At 43.8% G+C, this 22,059-nt stretch overlaps 1 protein-coding gene across 7 annotated transcripts in view; it reads left to right on the top strand.

Moving 5' to 3' along the window:
• The window catches only part of Pik3cb (phosphatidylinositol-4,5-bisphosphate 3-kinase, catalytic subunit beta), a 105,162-nt gene that overhangs the window by 20,532 nt on the left and 62,571 nt on the right, over window positions 1–22,059 (top strand). For 6 of the 7 annotated variants that reach the window (XR_015627036.1, XR_015627038.1, XR_015627037.1 and 3 more), the window contains 2 exons: window positions 12,904–13,090; window positions 14,946–15,171. Coding sequence is in view for 4 of the 7 variants with exons in the window: in XM_087563983.1 (XP_087420109.1) it covers window positions 12,920–13,090; window positions 14,946–15,171 (397 nt within the window). In the remaining 3 variants the exon portion in view is untranslated. 7 annotated transcript variants of the gene reach the window in all.

Genomic DNA, 22,059 nt, shown 5'->3' with positions numbered 1-22,059 from the left:
AAAGATTATGTGTGTGTCTGTGTCCAACTGTGTGACTGAGTCTATAAGCCTGTTTGCACACATGTGGGCCAAAAGATGACTTTGGGTCTCCTCTTACTAGTCTTCAGCTGTTCATGTGAAGCATAGCCTTTTCCTCAATCTGGGCTCACATTCTCACAGCTGGCCTGGATGCCACCAGGCCAGCAGTCCTTGTACACCTGCCCTTGTTCGGCAGAGCTGGGTGCTGATAGCACTAATGCCTAGCTTGTTGCATGGTGCTGGGATCTGAACTCCTTCAGCCCTTATAATCATTCAGGAAGTGCTCTTATCCAAGGGCACATCTTTCCAGCCCTGGAAGTTTACTGGTTTTATGCATAATATGTAGGATCTATTTTACATGTAACTTTATAAAATAGATAGTATAGATTGAGTTTCTTAATCTGAAATGCTGTGTAATCCAGACTTGTGTGTGTGTGTTACTGAACCCAGATCCATAAAGGAGCTCAAGTACTATTACTAGTGTTATGAGCAGCAATTAGCAGGATACAAAGCCTTGCTGTAGTCTGCCTTAAAATGGGAGGTAAAGACAAAAGTTACAATAAGCAGTTGGCCAGGTAGGAACTTAGGTGGGAGCAGTCAGTGCTGGAAGAGTGCACTCCAGGGAGCAGAGTGGTGGGTCGGTCTTTAACACCAACATCCAGCCCACAGGCTGAGCGGACGAGAGAATGAGTTCCCATCACATGGCTCTTCATGCCAGGCCTTTTGCTGTCACTGTCAAAATATGCAAGTACAAAAGGGGAAGGGGCTCAGCAGTTAAAATGCTCACTGTGCAAACAGCAGGCTAGAGCCCAGGACCCAGTAAATGCTGGGTGAATCTCTCATTCAGCTTGACTGGAATTCCCACCCTTGGAAGGGGGAGATAGGATCCTCTGAGTAAGCTGGCTCTGATCCTCTGTGAGCTCTGGACCAACTGGAGAGGCCCTGTCTCGGTGAATATGAAGAACAGTGGGAGAAGACTTAGCCTCAGGCTCCGTACACACTGGAGCACCAACCTTAGGCAGTATTGGCGCTGTCCTCTGCTTCCTCCCTTTCACAAGAGCATTTTACTGAACTTTGTTTAATTTCCTTAGTATGTTTTTATATCTCCATGATTTTGATCTTTAAATAATTCTGCTGCCCCGCCCCCTTTCTTCCTTTTCATTTTTTAGAGACAGTGAACTACCCTGTCCTCAAAGTCATGGAGATCCACCTGCTTCTGCCTCCTCAGTGCTGGTGTGTGCCGCCATTCCCAGTGGTTTTGATTTCATTTTGTTGTTTGTTTCTTTGTAACCAGGCTGGCCTGGAACTTCTTTGTGGCTTGGAACTAGCAGTGACAGTTCCTTCTCAGCCTCCTGAATCACTATGCCTATCTCTAATAATATTTTAACTGTTATTTATAGTTAAGTAAATTCAGTCTCATGGTATTTGTCCTTTTGCTGTTTTCTCCTCCCCTACCCCTCCTTTTTAAAAATGGAGACAGTGTCTCATTATTCCAAACTGGCCTGAAACTGAGTAGCAATTCTTCCGTCTCTGCCCACTGATTACCATGGATACAGATGTGCGCTCCCATGCCTGGCCCATTTTGTTTCTGTTAACAGTATTTGTGAGGTTCATTAATGGTATCGTATATAGTTGTATTTAATTATCCATATTGTAAAACGTTCAGCACAATTTCTTCCATTAATGCATGTTTGAGTTGAGACTTCTTTTGGTTATTATGAAAAATGCTAGCTTCAATGTTCACATAGCTCTGATACTCTTGGGTAAGAGCGTCACAGAATAAAGAACAGTGCAGCTTGTGACGCTCTGCGTGGAAAAGATTCTCATTAGTTTGTTCACCTGGCAACAGTGACCCGTGAGTATCGAGGGTTCTGTTTCATTGCTTTTGATTTTTGCTTTGAGACAGACACCGTAGCTTTGAGACAGACACTGTAGCTTTGAGACAGACTGTAGCTTTGAGACAGACTGTAGCTTTGAGACTGTAGCTTTGAGACAGACAGTGTAGCTTTGAGACAGACACTGTAGCTTTGAGACAGACTGTAGCTTTGAGACAGACTGTAGCTTTGAGACTGTAGCTTTGAGACAGACACTGTAGCTTTGAGACAGACACTGTAGCTTTGAGACAGACTGTAGCTTTGAGACAGACTGTAGCTTTGAGACTGTAGCTTTGAGACAGACAGTGTAGCTTTGAGACAGACAGTGTAGCTTTGAGACAGACAGTGTAGCTTTGAGACAGACACTGTAGCTTTGAGACAGACTGTAGCTTTGAGACAGACTAGCTTTGAGACAGACTGTAGCTTTGAGACAGACTGTAGCTTTGAGACAGACAGTGTAGCTTTGAGACAGACACTGTAGCTTTGAGACAGACAGTGTAGCTTTGAGACAGACACTGTAGCTTTGGCTCACTCAGACACCCCCCCCCCCTTGCTTCCCATGCTGAACTTGCAGGTGTGAGCAGCCACTGGCTTGATTGCAGTTTTAATCTTCATTTCCTTGGTGAATAATTATACTAAACATTTTTAAGATATATTTATTTTATGTATATGAGTACACTGTAGCTGTCCTAAGACACACCGGAAGAGGGCATCAGATCCCATTACAGGTGACTGTGAGTCACCATGTGGTTGCTGGGAATTGAACTGAGAACCTCTGGAAGAGCAATCCGTGCTTGTAACCATTGAGCCATCTCTCCAGTATATTAAGCATTCTTACCTGTATGCTTTTGGGTTATTTGGGCTTTTGTAAATTTCCGCCTATTATAATTTTTATGTTGGATTCATATTTCTTATATATTCCCTTTCACATTGGAACTTATCAGTAGTGTAAATTGTGCTTTGGCTCATGACCAATTAAAGTTAGAGTTTTGGCTAAACTATATCTCTACTCCTAAACAGGGCTTTATTTAATTGTTTTGTACTTTCCTGTTGGATAGTCTTCATTCTTCTCCTGTGCGTTTACACCGAGAGGAACACCATTTACTCAGCCTCTTGCTGTCATCCTGCACCTGTTCTCTGGCTTCCTGAGTTTTTTTTTTTTTTTTTTTTTTTTTTGGTTCTTTTTTTCGGAGCTGGGGACCGAACCCAGGGCCTTGCGCTTCCTAGGTAAGCGCTCTACCACTGAGCTAAATCCCCAGCCCCTCCTGAGTTCTTAATGGTCTTGCATTTCTTAAAATATGTAAGGCTTCTGATGTCCTTTCTCTGCCCAGTTTCATGTCTGCCTTGAGTCAGATTCACACCCAGTGCCTCTGCTGGGTCTGTTTGTGAAAACAGCAATTCTCAGAGGTGCTAAAAGGGGGAGAGCCGTCCCTGTGTTGGTTTTCATGGGCAGTGGGTGCCCTAAAAGCAGTGTGCGAAGTAATCAGCAGAGAGAAAGGCTGGAGTCTGAGCAGAAGTGAGGGCTTTGCTGGCTTCATGGAGGCACTGTCTTCATTCTTCTTCAGGATTCTGTTTCCTGTTCGGACAGAGAAGGACAGCATTTGATATTGAACTGCCTATGACTAAAGATAGTGAGTTTTAATTACAGCTTTGCAACTGTGTGTGTGTGAGGGACTAAATAGTGAGGGTTGATTGTAGCAGAGTGGAAGTGGAAAGTGACCCAAATACAGCAGACTCTGCTTGTGTTTATATTTAAGAAGCAGTTGTTGGTCCAGAGTGGGTTCTTTCTTCCACCCCATGGCTACTGTTCATCACTGTTGGGAAAGAATGATATGACACAGGTCGTTATCCTGCAAATCTCTGAATAAGGTTGGCGCAGTCATTTCCACTCATTCAGTGGAGAGACAGTCATATATAGCCACTTAGAACCACACAGGGAGCTGGGATGCAGGTTACCTAGTGTCCTAACGCAATTCCAAGTCTGCCACAGTGACTTGGTATAGTTATCTTGTTTCTTAGGCCTTAGTCTCTGTCCTATGTGGTATCCCATGCTCCTGTTCCCCTCTCTTCCCTCCAGGACTTGGATTACAGGTGTGCACCATCATAGGTCTCAGTTTTCAATATTTAAGATATAGAATCCATACTTCAGGGGTGGTGAGGCAGCTCAGTAGACGAAGGAAGCCTGAGAATCTGCATTTGATCCCTGGGGCTAACAAGGAGGAGGGAGAAAACCAACTCTCACAAGTTCTCCTCTTACACGTGTGATGAAACGTACATGTTCCCTATTTGCTCACACAAAACAAATACAATTTAAACAGTAAGGGAAGTATTCTTTAGGAATCCATATTCTCAAGATTTATAGCAGTGAGCTTTTCCTTAATGATGAAGGTCACGTGTTTCCCAACATCTCCACCCACATCCTGTGGTGTGGAAATGTACTCTGTAAAGGTGGTCCTTACAAGTTCCACCCATGATCTGTGTTGGTGGAAATTCAGGCTGTAACAGGTGGTCATTACTAGCTCTGTTACCGCAGTCAGCCTTTGAAGTTTACTAGCTTTTCCCAGATCCTAGGTGCAGGCTTTATCATGGAGCCAGGCATGGCAGCCCACCCTGTAATCCCAGTACTCGGGCTTACTTGGAGCTGAGGCAAGAGGATTGCTGCCAGGGACTAAAAGGAAATATAGAAGCAAGACTTTGTTATGATTCTATAGCAAATGGAAGTTATTAGATGTAATAGCTCTGAGGTTATGAATTTGTGCAAGTTGGCAAACAGATTAGTACCTTAGCTGGTTTGAACTATTAAGTTAAGAACTTTTTTAAATAGTCTATGTTCTTTAGGAAGCATGACTGTTCAATTTGCCTATCTATTGGCATACTCACTATTATACTATTATCTATCACTATCTATCTATCTATTTATTTATATTTTAGGTTTTTGACACAGGGTCTCACTATGTAGCCCCAGCTTGCCTGGAATTCACTGTGCAGACAAGACTGGCCTCCCGCCTGCTTCTGTCTCTGAAATGCTGGGATTAATGATATGTACAGCCACACATGCGTGCACACAGACATGCATGCATACACGAGAGTTGGGGGGCAGACACACACACACACACACACACACACACTCTCTCTCTCTCTCTCTCTCTCTCTCTCTCTCTCTCTCTCTCTCTCTCTCTCTCTCGGCTCCGTGAGGACTGATTCCTTCAGAGGCTCATACCTCCACTGACCTGCCATGCTTGCTCCAGCAGCCCTTCCGCTTCCCCTCAGCATTCCCCTCCTTGGGAAAGTCAAGCACCTGCTCTACTGTCCTTCCCAGTAGTCACCCTGACCCTTGTGGTTGAGGCTCCTGTAGGCTGAGCTGGGCGTCACTGCAATGAGCCATTTCAGCTGTGTGTACATCCCTTGCTTCCTTCATGTAAGGAGCTCTGTTGGCAGAGGTGGAGCAAGCCTGACCTGCACTGCCACTCAGCAGACATAAGTGCTCTGGTGCAGGCGAGATGCAGACTGCCTGGTGCCTTATTTTTATATTTTATTTTTATATGTGTGGATGAACGTCTGTGTACCATATCCAGTGCCCACAGAGGACAGAAGAGGGCATTGGATCCCTGGGAATGGAGTGACATGGTTGTGAGCTGTCACCATGTGGGTGCTAGAAATGAAACCCAGGTCCTAGAAGAGCATCCAGTGCTCTTAACCACTGAGCCATCTCTCCCATCTCCTATCTTTCTTCAACCCAGTGTGCAGTGTGCCTTTACCAGACCACTTAGTAAATCCTAGCTTGCTAGGTAGGCGTTCCACCTCCGGGCTGGATCACGGGCCTCTCTCCTCTTTTCAGTGCCGTCCACTAAACGAGCGTATTGTGTCTTCTAAAGAGAACAGATTCCAGTGACAGATACCTCTTTATTTTAGTTCCCTCCTCTCCTTGCTGTCCATGGGGGAGAAACAGTGTCACTCACAAACCCATTTGTTATTCATGGTCAGATATCTTAAAGGAAAAGTGGTCACCCAGAGGAGTTAAACGGATAAGTTCTGTGCAAACCAAAGTTAAGCTGCATACTGAAGGACAGTGAGTCTGAAGTGGCTGTGGACAGAGCCAGCGTGGGTAGCATGCTCTTTTACGTTGTGTGCATCATCACTTATTTTTAAGACAACAGCAGACAAGTAGTTAAGAGGTGCAGAGCTGTAGTAGAGCCTTTCCTACAGCTGAAGCTATTTAAAATTCCTCTCCTGTTGCCGTTTGCCATCCAGATGGCTGTCTGGCCCTGGTTCAGTTCCTAGATGTGAGGCCGATGGTTACTCACCAGCACCGCCACACACGTGTACAGTTGGCTCATGACTCATTCTCACAGCTCTTACTTGTGAGTGTCTTCTGCCACACTTAGTCCGTGCTGATTGTCATGGTCCTTAGGAGTAAGAACCACTGGGGGGGGGCACCAGGGGCCCCCACCTGCTCAGAGAAGGGGCAGGGGGGATAGAGAAATGATTGGGGGAGGGGGAGGGGAGGGGAGCAGGATAAGTAAGAAATAATAGTTAAAAAAAAGAACCAGAAATCTTGGAAGATTTGCTGACATTCAAAAGAGCCCACCAGGAGCCTGTTAAACACTGCCTGTGGAGTAAGGAATAGAAACCAACCAGCATTCCAACACTAAACTTCTGGAGAGTTCCTTTTACATAGTTTTCTTTTATACTGATCAAGATTTTTCTAGCCTTTTGAGGTTGTTTTGTCCCACATAACCAGCTGGTCAGAGTAGCATACACTTTTAGTCTTGGGAGGCAGAGTCAAGCAGAGACCTTGTGTCAAAATAAAACAAGACAAAAGTGGTAATCATAGAATTAAAAACTGAAATATGTGGGGCTGTTTTTTTTGTTGTTGTTGTTGTTATTTTTTCTGAGACAGATCTTTGTGTACTTCAGGGTGGCCTTGAACCACGATACCTACCTCTCCAGTGCTGGAATTCAAGGCTACCCCACTATGCCAAGCTCTACTCTCCCCTCCCCCTTTCTCTTCTTCTTTTTTTTTTTTTTTTTTTTTTTTTTTTTTTTGGTTCTTTTTTTTGGAGCTGGGGACCGAACCCAGGGCCTTGCGCTTCCTAGGCAAGCGCTCTACCACTGAGCTAAATCCCCAACCCCAAAGATTTATTTATTTGTTATATGTAACTACACTGTAACTGTCTTCAGACACCAGAAGACGGCATCAGATCTCATTACAGATGGTTGTGAGCCACCAGGTGGTTGCTGGGAATTGATCTCAGGACCTCTGGAAGTGCTCTTAACCACTGAGCCATCTCTCTAGCCCTTCTTCTTTTCTTTCCTTTGGTTTTGTTTTGTTTTCCTGAGACAAGGTTTCTCTGTGTAACCCTGGCCTTGATTTGCTTTATAGCCAGGCTGGCCTCAGACTCAGAGATCCATCCACCTGCCTCTGTCTCCTGAGTCTTGGGATTAAAGAAGTGCGCCACCACGTCCAGCTCTCTGCTTCTTAGTTAAACCCATTTGGACTCTCCACATACTCTGCTTGTCTTTGAGGACCCATTTGGCCCCTTGTGCCTGTCAAGTCAGTGGTAAACTATAGGAACCATAGTGGCTAAACACTAGTAAGAGGCTTTGGTTTGTTTTGGAACTACTTAAGCAAAACTGTAGTAGATGATTCTTGTGTTTGGACTTCGGTCCCTGCTGTCTGTGCCTTTTACCAGTACAGCCTGACCTGGCTGAGATGTTAGCGGCTTCATGGCCATGGCTGCTTTATATTCTGTGATGTGGCTTACAGATTAATGACCTAAGTAAAAACAAAACAAAACAAACAAACCCCAGTCTTGTTACATGGCTTTCATTCACAAATAGGAGAAAAACCCATCATGAATATTTGTCCCTTAGATAAGAACTAAGGGAAGGTCTGTGTCACAAGGCAGAATTTCTAGGATGTACACAAGCAACAGGAGTGGCCCTACTGGTATGCACAAGGTACAGTGCCCTTGTCGTGGGAAGAAGAGTCAGCAGAGCCCACTCCGCTCCTATGAGCGTTTGCATTAGCACCTTTGCAGTTCTGAGCAGTTGTAAAACAGTTACGTAAACTGTTTGTTTTGGTCAGGAGGAATTTAATTTTAATGTACACCCCTCATCTGGTCTTTCTTTGCTGTGGACGTGGGTGTTACAGTATGCATGAGTAGACTCTTCCCACTATCACTCAAGGTTTGGGGAAGAAGCTTGCACAGCAAATTCCTTGCTGTCTTGTAAGTCTGGCCTCCTGTTTGAACTGATTTTGAATTGTTAACCCACAGTGGACACTCTATGGCCCTGCTGCAGAGGGACACTGCAGCCTCTGATCTCAAAGGAACGATAACAACACAGCATAACAGTGAAATTCAAATAAGTGAAAGAAAACTGTGATAAATGAAGTAAAAATGCCCTTGCTGAGACCCACCACATCCCATCACCAGATTGTTACCCACAAAACACTGCGCTAACTGCGGTGCTCTAAGACAGTCTTGTTGGGGACAAGGGACAAAGGGTTCATCACGAGAGGGTTACAAGGGGGAAGGATAAAGTGACCAGGCTGTATTGTATACATGTATGAAATTGTCAAAATATAATACGTTTTGAAAAAGTCATAACAGAAAAAAGAATTCATCTCTATGACTCTGGTCCAGTATTAGTGAATTTTATCCCATATAACCAGATGGTCATGGCGCCATGCACCTTTAATCTTGGGAGGCAGAGGCAGGCAGTTCCAAGGACAGCCAGGGTTATATAGTGAGACCTTGTGTCAAAACAAAACAAAAACAAAAGTGGTAATTATAGAATTAAAAACTTAAATATGTGTAATATTAGACTTTATAATTTACATTTTGTTTGACATTTTGTATGTATACACATGAAAATTTTAAAAATTTCTTTAGAGAGATCTCTTTCATAGCATTACAATGCTTTAAGTAAAATTGTTTTTAAGATGAAATGCTGAAGTCCTGCACGGTAGTTATCATATGTAATCCTCTGGTTTTGCTTCAGAGTCAGGAGGATTAGAACAAGTGTGAGGCTAGCCTAGGTTACAAAGTGAAAACAAAGTAACAAACTTGCTTAGCTTTTAAGCAAGGCTGGTTACTGGGGAGCAGTCTGAGCCGGGGAAAGAGTCCTAATAGCATCCATCACTTAATTCACTGCGGAAGGAAGCCTACAGGCTGCAGAAGTAGATGTAGCCTTTGCTGCCAGTGTAGATGGCGCCTTCCAGTGGCTGGAGAGAGTGGAGAGGATAATGGTAAAGAATCCAGATGTCAGAGGAAGAGAGGAAACCTTGCACCACCAAGGATACATATTTAAAATAGTATGCTTAAGGGGAAAGGCCCACAATACCCAGAAGCGGGAGAAGGTGGGTGCTGGCTATGTCTAAATGACCTGTGGAGAGCCGTAGGACCCTACTATTTGTTTTTTTTTCCTGAATTCTAGTGCGTTTTCGGTCTCGGGAGGACCTTTCTCTGTTAGCAATGATTTCTATCACAGTCCACATGCTCCTCTGCCATTTTTGTTCCAGGACAACATAACCTAGAAGGCTGAGTGGGTGTTCCCTCAGTATTCAACTCACACATGCAACAGTGGCCTCACCTTTCTTTGCACTTTATCATGGAAATAGAAGATAAAGAATCCTTTACTTTTCTTTCTATTCTCTTTCCGAGTTTCGCCTATTATTTTTTGGAGTGGTATTGGTTTTGCTTTTTCACATGTGTTTACATGTGTGTTGGTTTTCCTTGTTTCCTGATTTAAAGAAGTAGTTTAGTAGCCTAGCTGGCATGTTGCTGGGGAAGTGGAGGTCTCTATATTGTTCCTCTTTCTCCAGTGAACAGACACAGTGTTCTGTAATTCCTGTCTGAGGGTTCAGTGGGGCCAGTTGTCCCTGCTGTGTTCTGTACCCCTAAAGCTTCCCTGAGAAGTTGTTGTCATACTTAAAAAAATATTTCTTGTTCTCAGTGTTAGATCTTCTGCTTTCACACTTACGATGCAATGACCTAAGAGCTTAAAGACTTGGTAGCCCTGTACAGAACATTTCCTTTAAAGGAGGCAAGGGAAACATGGCTAATTGCTCTGAAAAATAAAACAATACCCTTCCTGCTCCTGTCTCGCTCTGTCTTCCTGGATAGGGATGTCTCTGGGCTGTAGTTTTCTTACCTTTAAAATGAGGAGAGTATATTACTCTTAAGACTCCTCCTGACCTGAAGCTTATAGACGTGGCTCTGCGTGTAGTGCTTGCTCTCTGTGGAGGAAGGACAATAAGGCAAAGAGGTGTGTGTTACTATGTCCTGTTTTAAAAAGTATTTTTGTTTGTTTAAGTCATGATTTCTCTGTGTAGCCACCTGTAGAACAGACTGGGTTTGAACTCAGGGATCTTCTTATTTCTGCCTCCTGAGTGCCAGGGCTAAAGAAAGGTCTATGCAGCCACATCTGACTTAAAGTATTTCTAATAGGGACAAGAATGGTGTTATATGCCTATAACTCCAGCATTTGGGAGGTAGAATCAGGACACACTGGGATTCTAGGCTACTCTGGACCATGTGAAGCTGTGTTTTTAAATAGCATCTCCATTTGTTTTGGGGATGGAGCTCTTATGTGTAGTGCTTGCCTAGACTACCCAGGGCTCTGGGTTCGATCACCAGCATTTGGTAAAAGAAAATTCTGGGCATGATGATAACACACCTGTAATCCTAGCACTTGGGAGACTGAGGTGGGAAGACTGGCGTGAGTTTAAGGACCAGCCCAGGCTAACAGAGTACAAGATTTTGGTCTCCCCAACCAGCTCCTTAAACCAAACCAAAGCAAACTGAGTCAGGTCTCTATAAAGTAGGGTATGATGGCACACACTTGTTAGCTAGTCCTATAGGAAGCAGGAGGATCTCCATTTTGAGACTAGCCTGTGTTATATAGGGAGACCCTGCTTCAAGGGAAGCTCCCATAGCTAAAAACACTTTGAAGAAACCTCTGCAGAAGCTTTACCACTCCCACTGTGGCTTATTGCTAAGGGTCTGTTGGAAGTGCTTGCAGTCAGATAGCACATACACTTCAATGTCCTTTCTAGATGTGTGTCTGTAAGTTTTACATAGTGGTGACTTAAAGTTAATTCAAATAATTGGTATCCAGTGACTTCCTTTTGTTTTGTGTTCTTTTTACTTAATTTTTAAAAATTATGTATCTGTGTGTGGATATATGCACATAGTTGCAGATCCCTAGGAACCCAGAGGTGTTGGATCCCCTGGCGTTCCAGCCACTCAAACTGGGTGCTGGGAATCAAACTTGGGTCCTTTGTAAGAACAGGAAGAAGGAGCAACCACTGAGTCATCTCCACGGCCCTGTTTTGTTTTTGATTGTTTGTTTGCTTTTGTTTTTAATTTAATTTTTTTTTAAAAAGCCAGGTCTCTCTGTAGCTCAGGCTGTCCTCAAACTCAATGCTTCTGCAATTTAGCCTCCAAGTAGTGGGATTCCAGACACGCGGCCCATGCCCGCCCTCCTCTGGTTATTTTATTATTTTAATTTTTTATCTGATTTACATGTGTGCATGTGTGCGTGTGTGTGTGTGTGTGTGTGTGTGTGTGTGTGTGTGTGTGTGCGCGCGCGCGTGCACGTGCCTGCCTGTCTCCCCTAAGAGAAGGTAGCTCATAGGAATTGGTTCTCTTTCCTGTCTGGCTTCTTTGTGGAGTCTTTTTTCTTCCACCTTTCTCCACCCCTAATGTGATTTAGGGGAGAAAAAAGGATAGAGAGGAAAGGAGGTGACATTGTTTTTAACTACTTCCTGCTGATTAGGGGCTCAGTGTCCTGGGGGCAATTTTGATCGTCTTTGTGCGTGACTAGTTAAAAAAATCACAAACTGGGGCTGGAGAGATGGCTCAGCGGTTAAGAGCACTGACTGCTCTTCCAGAGGTCCTGAGTTCAATTCCCAACAACCACATGGTGGCTCACAACCATCTGTAATGGGATCTGGTGCCCTCTTCTGGTGTGTCTGAAGACAGAGACAGTGTATATAATAAATAAATAAATCTTAAAAAAATGAAACCACAAACAACCAAAAAATATGCCACTCAGGGTAACCAACAATCTTGTCTCCTAGGACCCTAGTATTTATATGTCCTTTGAAAAGTCCCCAGAATTCCAAATGTTACACACTTGCAGAAACTATCTGCAGCTAGCGAATGCCCTCCAAGAGTATGAGCAAACATAGTCAGCTGCTGTGGAGAGTCTGAAGCAGCCCCACACCCACACCTGAGATTACAATGAAGCATTCTCACAATGTTTCTTCTGTACTTCAAAGAAACCAAAATTCTCACTACACGTCCTGGTGCTGAGCCAGCTCTCCAGACTCTTCTTTGCTTTTTTAAATACCACGTCTAGAGAGATGGCTCAGTGGTTAAGAGCATATGCTGTTCTTCAAGAGGACCCAGGTTCAGTTCCCAGCGTGACACGGGTGGCTCATAATTGCTTGGTAAGCTCTAGATTTTGTTTTTGGCCCCCACAGGCACTGTCAATCATCCTGACATACCCCACCCCACTACTTAAAATAAGAAAAATAAACTTACTACACTGTTGTCTGTATTGGAATTAAGAACTAATTGTAGGAGCTGAATATGAGTCAGAGGTTTAAGACAATTTTCTGCTCTTGTGGGAAGCCTGGATTTTGTTTCCAGCACCAAATCTGAACAGCTGGAAATAATCTGTAGTTGTTCCAGGGAACCCCATGACCCTCTAGGCACTACCCATGTACATAGGACACACATATACTCAGATACTCACATACACACATAAAATAGAAATCTGTTTTAAAGAACTAATTGTAGATAGGTACTTACTTTCCTATGTTCTTAGTTTTGCTGTGCTTTCCTGCTTTCTAGGCCTCTAGATGTTGGGCTCAACTGATTCCCCTGCCTCAGTCTCTCAAATAGCTTAGGACTATACGGATGTTCCAGCATGCCTGGATTGTTGTGCCTTATTGTGAAAATTGACCAATGGCTTATTTTTCCGTGTTACTTGGTTCCAGGGCCCTGAGGTTATGAATGTGCTTCCGCTCTATAATGCCTCCTGCTATGGCAGACACCCTTGACATCTGGGCCGTGGATTCACAGATCGCGTCTGATGGCTCCATCTCTGTCGATTTCCTTCTGCCCACTGGGATTTATATCCAGTTGGAAGTACCCCGGGAAGCTACCATTTCTTATATTAAACAGGTATGTCTATAGTTAGACTTTCTCAAGACTTAGCACTTTCTGTGTAACTTACTGGAAAAGATACGTTACTTGTGTAAATCTTTGGTAAAACCGAAAGATGTTTAAATTTCAGGCCATTGCATCTTAAAATTTTTGATATGCCCAATTTTCTATGTAGACATGTTAATTATCCCAGCTTTGTCTGTAACCCCATGTAGCAGCCGTGTTAAGATTGCACAAGTCGTGGCGACATGCTGTGATCCCAGCCTTTAGTTGGGGGAGGCAGGGGTGAGTGGTGGAAACAGGAGGATGAGGTATTGCCTGCACAGTAAGTCTGAGGTCAGCCTGTGGACCCTGCGGACCCTGTTGTGGAAGGGTAAGAAAGTTGAGCCCTTCCTGCTATAATTCCTGACTTTTGAGCTTGTCACACTTCTTTCTTCTGTGTGATGTTTGTCCCCATGCCCAGAACTCTTGTCATGTGCCAGGGGAAGAGTTGTCACTAAAAATCAACTGATATATGAAGCACACCCCCCGCCCCCCAATTTTACTTTGGCCCTGACTGGTTTAGAACTCATAGCTGACTGCCTCCCTTGACCTTCCAAGTGCTAATGAGGGTGAGGGGACAGGCACAGCTCCCCACATGAAGCAGCCCAAGGAGTTTCATGTGTATGATTACCTGCATGTATGTCTGTGCACCATGTGTGCAGTGCCCACGGTGGCCAGAAGAGGGGATCAGATCCCTTGAGACTAGTTACATTGTGAACTAATAAGTGGGTGCTAGGAATTAAACTCTGGTCCTAGGGGACAATTTGTAGGTTTTGGGGAACCCAACACAGGTCATTAAGCATGGTGGCCTATGCCCTTATTCACTGAACCATCTGTCCTGTCCCAGAGTTGGGATGTAATAAAGACTTCACTTTAAGACAGAAATCTCCCTGTGTAGGCTCGGCTGGCCTGGAACTTTCTATGTAGAGTGGGCTAGCTTTGAATGCCACAGAGACCTGCTTCCTTCTGGCTCCTAAGAGCTGGGATTAAAGGCATCAGCTACCATGGTTGGCAAAGCAGCTTGTGGGCTTCTTGAAGATGAGAATACTGGCCTCATACATGATCTTAATGACAGTCAATCACACATACAGCTTTGGGTTTGGAGGGTTCTTTTAATGGTCGCTAATGAATCTAAATGAGATCACCAGATGGACCCTGGGGGAGGAGGGGCACACATGGAGGATTGCGGTTGCTAGGGAAAGTCTAGATCTCTGGGATGCAGGAAGTGAGCCATCTTCACTGTAAATACAGTTAATAGTTGTTTGAGCTTCTGAGGAAATGCCTTGTGGGAGGCGTGAGGCCCTGCCCAAGGTCATGTACTGGGTCCTTAAACCTGGTTTATTGCTAGTTTAAAACAAAATACTTGATAATCTTCACAGCAAGCTGCTAATGTCCCAAGGTCCCTGTCAGACGGCTGCATTTGTTTTTGGTTTTGTTTTACATGTTTGTGTGTGTGTGTGTGTGTGTGTGTGTGTGTGTGTGTGTGTGTGTTGGTATGTGTGCATATACACCTGTGCATGTGCTCAGGTCACCAGACAGTTCACAGGAGCTGGCTTTTCATCACGGGGTTCTTGTGACTGAAATCAGCTCCTTGGATTTGGCATCAAGGCCTTTATCCACGGAGCCATCTTGCCTCCTCCCTACCGTGCATTCATTACAAGACTGCTAAGCATGAAGGACGTTCACCAGGAACTGCAGTGTTGTTGATTGCTCAGTCCTGCCTTAGCCCCATGAGTTGTGATATGTGCAAACTGGCAGTAGGCATCGTTGTATATGTATCTGTGCACGTGTGTCAGCATTCTGGATAACGTCTTACTGTATTTCCTTGCAGATGTTATGGAAGCAAGTTCACAATTACCCAATGTTTAACCTCCTTATGGACATTGACTCCTATATGTTTGCCTGTGTGAATCAAACTGCCGTATATGAGGAACTTGAAGATGAAACACGAAGACTTTGTGATGTCAGACCTTTCCTTCCAGTTCTCAAACTAGTGACTAGAAGCTGTGACCCAGCAGAAAAATTGGACTCAAAAATTGGAGTTCTTATAGGAAAAGGTAACTCAAAAGTTTCCAGAATGAAGTCTTTGTTCTGTGTGTTAACACACACATAAGTATATTCTACACCATCAGTTTCAATGTTTAGTCCATGGACTGATATGTGTTCAGGGTTTGAGAATCAGAACTGAAAGCTGAACTGAAGCTCTGGCTATGTGACGTTGCCTCCGCACGCAAGGGCTTGCCTCTTTCGTACTTTCCTTTACTGTTGGCTTATTTTTACTTTACATAAGCATTGCTCTTCAATTAGTGGTACAGAAATGGTTAGGTGATTTGAGAAATTCACAATACATGGTCTTATATATGGCCCAGATGGGCTTCTGTCTCACTGTGTAGATCAGCTGAGGTCATGGACTGCTCTCCATGAGTGTAATCATGTGTTCCTTTAATGCAGCCCTGTGAGGTAGAGGCCAGACTGGTCAACATAGCAAGTTATAGGCCAGCCAGGAGTACATCGTGAGACCCTGCTTCAGACAGACAGACAGACAGACTAAAATTGCTATCCCCCTGCCTCAGCTTTATGGGTACAGATATTGGAGGCATGCTCTACCTTTCTTGGCTGAGAAACCTTTTCCTAATATATGATTTTTATTCTTTTATGAACTACCTATAAATACCTCCTAATCTGAGCTTATTTTATATATAATTGTTTACCAATTAAGACAACTGTAAGTGGATTAATGTTTCTATAAATTAACTCATGTTTTTGGCAAATTTTTGCTCTTTTACTGAAGTTATTTTAAATTATAAGTTTCTTTGTATCAAATAAAGATATATCCATAATTCCTCAAATTATTTCTAGGGACTGAAGATGTCGCTCAGTTGATAGAATGCTTGCCTAGGATGCGTGAATTTCTGAGCCCCATCCAAGCAAACAAACAGTAGTGGGCATGGTGATGCATGCTGGAAGGGTCAGGAGTTCAAAGTCATTCTCAGCTACATGGCAAGTCGGAGGCTTCAAAGGTCTCCACAAGACTCTATCAAAAAAAGAAAAGAATTTCTGGAGAAATTAAGGACACAGAGGAATTAATTTTCTCTTACTGTAGAAGTTTTAGCAGACAAGATTTAATGTCTGTCAACATCTTGCTTTAGAGAAAGTGCTGATCCTACTTAGGAACTACATGGGGTTATTAAAGATAGGGCTTTGAAGATTAATCCCAAGTCAGAAAGTCTCTGGAGCTTTTGGATTTGACTGACTACCTGCTTTGGTGAGATTTACTGCAGTAGCACAATAAAGGGCCACCTCCTTTAAGTTAGCTGTTCTTTGAGGCAAAAGTAAGGTACTTACCTAGCACCCCAATTTTTTATTACATTTATTTATTTATCTCTTTGGGTGTACGTGTTTGCTCAACTCTCCCTACCCCCCACTCTGTCTCTCCTTGTGTCTCTGTCTCTGTCTCTCTGTCTCTGTCTCTCTCTCTCTCTGTGTGTGTGTGTGTGTGTGTGTGTTAGGACAAGGTTTTTGCTGGTTTCCCACTAAGTACATAAGTACATTCTGGGGATTGAACTTGGGTCTTTAGGCTTGGTGGTCAGCATTTTTATCTACTAAGCCATCCTGTAGGCCCAAACTTAGATTACCCTTAATCTCAGATATGGATTAACTAGCTACCACTAACTGTCCTAAGCTCAATAAAATTAGCAAATAAAAACATAGGAAATGGGGCTGGGGATTTAGCTCAGTGGTAGAGCACTTACCTAGGAAGCGCAAGGCCCTGGGTTCGGTCCCCAGCTCCGAAAAAAAGAACCAAAAAAAAAAAAATATTTCATAGGACATACTTGGGCTAAAGCATGTCTTCAGGATTTGTCTACAGTGTGATTGATCAGTGCTGTCTTTTCGTCTTGCAGCCTTTGCCCTCCCAGCACAGCACAAGGGTGTGATATAAAGCAATAGACTATATTTCATACAGTATCTTGACTTACTGCATCTGTGTTTTGTGTATTACGCTCTGCAAGTTGACCAAGATATATACACAATATTTATAGCACAAATTAAGCAGTTTATATGCTCAACTGTTTATAAATAGTTTTGCTTCTTAGGGGATCTGGCAATTCTTTATGCTCACAGGCTGAAAGTTTTTAATGTATAAGTCTGTGCTTCCGAGCAAGTCCTCACTGTTCATACCTAATGAGTCGGTGTCTGCAGTTGCTGCTCTGTCCATAGTGACTGTATCCAGGGCTGGGTGAGGTCATGCCTCCTGAGAAAACAATAAACAATTACTTCAGTTTAACTTCAGGAACAAGGTTGCTCCCTCCTCTGTCCAAAGAAAACAATAGAACTTTTACAGCAGAACGGCCCTGGGCAAGCTAAAAATACCCTTTCCTCCAGGATGGTGTGCTTGATATTTCTGTAGTGTTTATGGTAAATAATTATTTACTGAGTTGGTCTTTGTGCTCCCTCCTGTGAAAGGGCAGACGCCCATGCCTTGCTTTCTACGGCACCCAGTAAAGCAGACTCACAGGCAGACGGCTTATCAGCAGTTTCAAGGGACTGTTTGAGTTGGGCCTGGCTTTGGAGATTTGTAATCCTGCTTCAGAGGCCAGGGAAGTAAGACCACAAGTTGAAACCTTCAAGGCACTCTTGCAATCTGGTGAGCCCTTGTCTCAGAGTGAGCATTTCAGAAGAGAGCCGTGAGTGTAGTTTGGTAGTGGAGCGCTGGCTTCATGTGCCAGGCCCCGAGTTCAGTCCCAAGCACCACTGCCACTCAGTGCCCCTCCCCCCACCAGGTTTGGGCTTTGCTCTGTTTGAGACTGGGCTAAGTATCTTCCCCAGGCTGGTTTCCAACTCTTGGCCTTCTTGAACTTCCCCTGGCTATATTCACAAGTGCTAGAGGAGACTGGAGGAGACGGCCACTTGTAATCGTAGTGTTTTCTCGTGCCTTTTAAGTATAATATTTGCCTATATGTCATGCACTGTTTTCTATCATTTTCCTAAGAGAAGGCATATGGAAAATTAGGTTTAAACTTACTTAGCTTAAGTTATTAATGGTTTGTCCTTTGTCAGTGTTAGTTCTAGGAATCAATCCCAAACCCTCATGAACACTATATAAGCTCATTGTCACTGAGACATTTGTTTTTTATAATTTTTAAAGTTTTAAAAATGATTTTATTTTTTAAAAAATATTTTTATTTATTTTATGTATGTGACTACACCATCTTAGAAGAAGGCATCAGATTCCATTACAGATGGCTGTGAGCCACCATGTGGTTGCTGGGAATTGAACTCAGGACCTTTGGAAGAGCAGTCAGTGCTCTTAACTGCTGAGCCATCTCTCCAGCCCAATTTATTTTATTGAAAATTGATTTTTCATGTAATATAATTTAATTACTCTCCCACTCCTCCCAATTCTTCCCAACCTCCATTCCCATCCAGAGTCACCTCTTTCTGTCTAGTTTGAAAACAAACAGGCATCTGAAGGATAATAATAAATAAGATAAAACAAACCAATTGGAATAGGATAAAACAAAGGGGAAAAGCCAAAGAAACTCATTTGCACAGTTGTGCCCACGAGAATCCTATAATATATACGAAGGACCTGCAAGACTTTTTAAAGGCCCTGACTCACTTTGAGATTAAAAATCTTCCAAATATAAGATGCCACTGACTTTGACTTTAGGGTTTTTTTTGGGGGGGGGTTGTTTTGTTTTTGTTTTGTTTTGTTTGGGGGGGCATTTACTGCTGGACATGAAGCCTACCAGTAAGAGTAGTTAGTTAATCTGGAGAGATGGTTCAGTGGTTAAGAGCACTGACTGCTCTTCCAGAGGTCCTGAGTTCAATTCCTAGCAACCACATGCTGGCTCACAGCAATCTGTAATGGGATCCGATGGCCTCTTCTGCTGTGTCTGAAGACAGCTACAGTGTACTCATACATATGAAATAAATACATCTTTTAAGACAGAGAGAGAGAGAGAGAGAGAGAGAGAAGTTTGTTTCCCTAGTAAGACTTCCTTGTAGACTCTGTTTGGTTTGGAGATCGTTCTGAGTTAGGGATGGGGGCATGTGTCCACTTCTCTTTTCAGGACCCCATCCCGTGCAGACCCTGCAGGCAGTGTGCACTCTCTCTGCACGCTGCCTCAGTCTCTGTGAGTTCATGTTTTGGTCCTGCTGTCTGGAAAGCCTTGTTTCCCTGGTGTCTTCTGACCCCTCTGGCTCTTCTTACATGGTTTCCACCAGGTTTTCTCCAGTTTGCCTGAGCCCTGAGGCGAGAGGTCTTATAGAGACATACTGTTTAGGGCTGAGTGTTCCAAGGTCTCTTTCTGCACACTGCCAGGCTGTGTGTCCCTGTGTTTGTTCCCATCTGTTGCAGGAGGAAGCTTCTCTGATGACAGCCAGGCATAGCACCAATCTATGAGTAAAACAATACAATTAGGAGTCATTTTATTTCTGCATTCCTTTAGTAGAGCAGTAGTATTTGTTTTTCCCCTAGGTCCTTGGGCTTTTAGGTACAAGTTTTTAGTCACCCAAGCAGTGTCAGGTGTGGCTCCATCTTATGAAGTGGGCCGTCAATCACATCAGATCGTGGTCGCACAAGCTCTGTGTTGCCATGGCACTGCCTGCCTTGCAAGCTGGATGCTGCCACTGTAGACTGTTGGGTTTGCGGTTGATGTTTACCTTTCTCCTTCCTTCGGTTTCGTGCAGAGTGCTTTCTGGTACCGGGTCTTACTGTGCCAGTCAGGCTGGCCTGGAATTAGCTTATGTAGGTCTTGCTGGTCTTAAATTTGAGATCTCACTGCTTTAACCTTCTAAGTTCTTCAGATTACAGACTTTTGCCACCCTGCCTGGCTGCTCTTCCCTGATTCACTACATCATCCTAACAATCTTTTTAAAGATAGGAACTTCACTGTCTCCTTCTGGCTGACCAGAGCTCACCGTATAGAACAGACTTGCCTTGAACTCACTGAGCCCCTCAGGCTTTGCCACCACACCTTATCCTTAGCCCTTACATTTAACAAAATTAAACTTTTGTTGTTGTTTTGTAAATGTGTGGATTTGTGCACGGACACTGCACATGCAGGATCTGAATACAACCTTGAAAGTTGCTTCTCTCCCTCTCTGAGTTCCAGGCATTGAATGTCCACTCCGTGCAGCAAGCACTTTTACCCACTGAGACATCTCATTTACTCCAAAATTTAATCAAAAAAAGTTTGCATTTATTTATGTGTTTGCTTGTTGGTAAACACATGGAGGTCAGAGAACAAATCGTGAGGAGTCCATTCTCTCCTTCCTCCATGTGAGTTCCAGGAATCAACTTTAGCTATCGGCCTTGGCATCTTTACTTAAGTAGCTTTTACTGAGCCATCTTGCTGGCCCCCAAACTTCATTTTTGAAGAGTTTTTGCAGTGGTTCTCAATTCATGAAGCATTGCCATACCTGAAGGATTTGCATAGCCCAGGTGTGGCCTTTAATTCCGCACTAATGGGCAGAAGCATCAGCGGGAGACCTTTGAGTTCGAGGCCAGTCTGGTCTACATAGCAAGTTCCAGGACAGCCAGTGCAACATAGAGAGTCCCTGTTTCAACAAACAAACAATGACAACAAGAAAACACTGAGCAAATGCTTGTAATCTCAGAACTAGGGAGGCAGAGACAAGAGCATCCTGGAGGCTTGTTGGCTGCCCACTCTAACCTAATAAGTGAGCTGCGAATCAGTGAGAGATCCTCAAAGGAAGGTTGAGGGTGTTGCTGAGAACAATGTATGAAATTGTCTGTTGGTCCCAACCTACATATATGTACACATATGTGCATAAACTCTCACATGTATGCAATAAAGTTATTGCCAGATCAACAGTGATTTCTGTACTTCAGTGTATGTTGAATCTTTATACTTGGAATTGTAGCCATGTTTGTTGTATGGGACTCTTGGTAGGAAATAATGGATCAGTAGGCAGACACTAGAGTGCAGTGAATATACTGCCAAGTCACAGAGGGCTGTGGTAAGTGGAGAGAGGCTGCTTGGGGAGTCTAATTCCAAGCAGGCTTTGATGAGGAGTTTGCAGATGAAGGGGTTATAGGAAAGTGAGCAAAAGAGAGTGGAATCTGAAGGATAGCCTTCCTGGAGAAGAACAAGAATTGATAGTGGTTGTTGAAAGAGCCCACCAGGATAAGCAGCAAAGACTTTTTAGGTATATTGTTGCTCAGAGCAGGGAATGCTCTTGGGAACTCCTCCTACCCCCACTTTCTTTTCATGTGTCATTATAACAAAAGACAGCAAGATACAGACTCATTCATGACCAGCACATGGTTTTATACTGATCAGCGTTTGTCTTGCTGGTTCACTTTGTGATGGGCCATCACAAATAACTTCAAAAACCTACAGTTACACCATTTTCTCTCAGATCGTATGAAATGTTTGAGCTTGAAGGACATGGAAGATACCAAACCTTCTGCTATGCCTTAAATTCCATCTGTAATTTCAGGGGAGCAGACAGACCCTGGATGTTAATCTGTGTGGAAGGAGTCATTTTATCTTGGTTGAGCTGGAAATTTTTTTCCTGATAATTTAAGAGAATGGGAAAAGTTAAACATTCACACAAGAAAACCTCTCCAAAGAGAACAGTGCCATTTGAGGGGCTTAGTTGCTGAGAGCTGTGAACTGCGATGCTACTGCCTTAGCCGAGAGCCAAGTCCTCTGGAGTTCACTTTAATCTGGACTCTGTGAACATCCTCTTGGCCCAGATAATGACTTGGACTCTCATCCCACTTTGGTTCCCTGGGAAATTAAAAAAAGTTAAATACGGGTACTTGGGTGTATATAGGAGAGTGCCGGTACCAGTGGAGGCTAAAAGAAGGCATTGGATTCTCTGGCGCCGGAGTCATAGGTGGTTATGAGCAGCATCCCCGCCCCCAAAGCAGGTGCTGAGCGCAAGCTTGGGCCCCTGCAAGAGCAGCGTGC

Source organism: Rattus norvegicus, chromosome 8, assembly GCF_021556685.1.
Source record: "Rattus norvegicus strain SHRSP/BbbUtx chromosome 8, alternate assembly SHRSP_T2T, whole genome shotgun sequence".
Taxonomy (NCBI): domain Eukaryota; kingdom Metazoa; phylum Chordata; class Mammalia; order Rodentia; family Muridae; genus Rattus; species Rattus norvegicus.
This window is presented reverse-complemented; position numbering and strand designations above follow the sequence as displayed.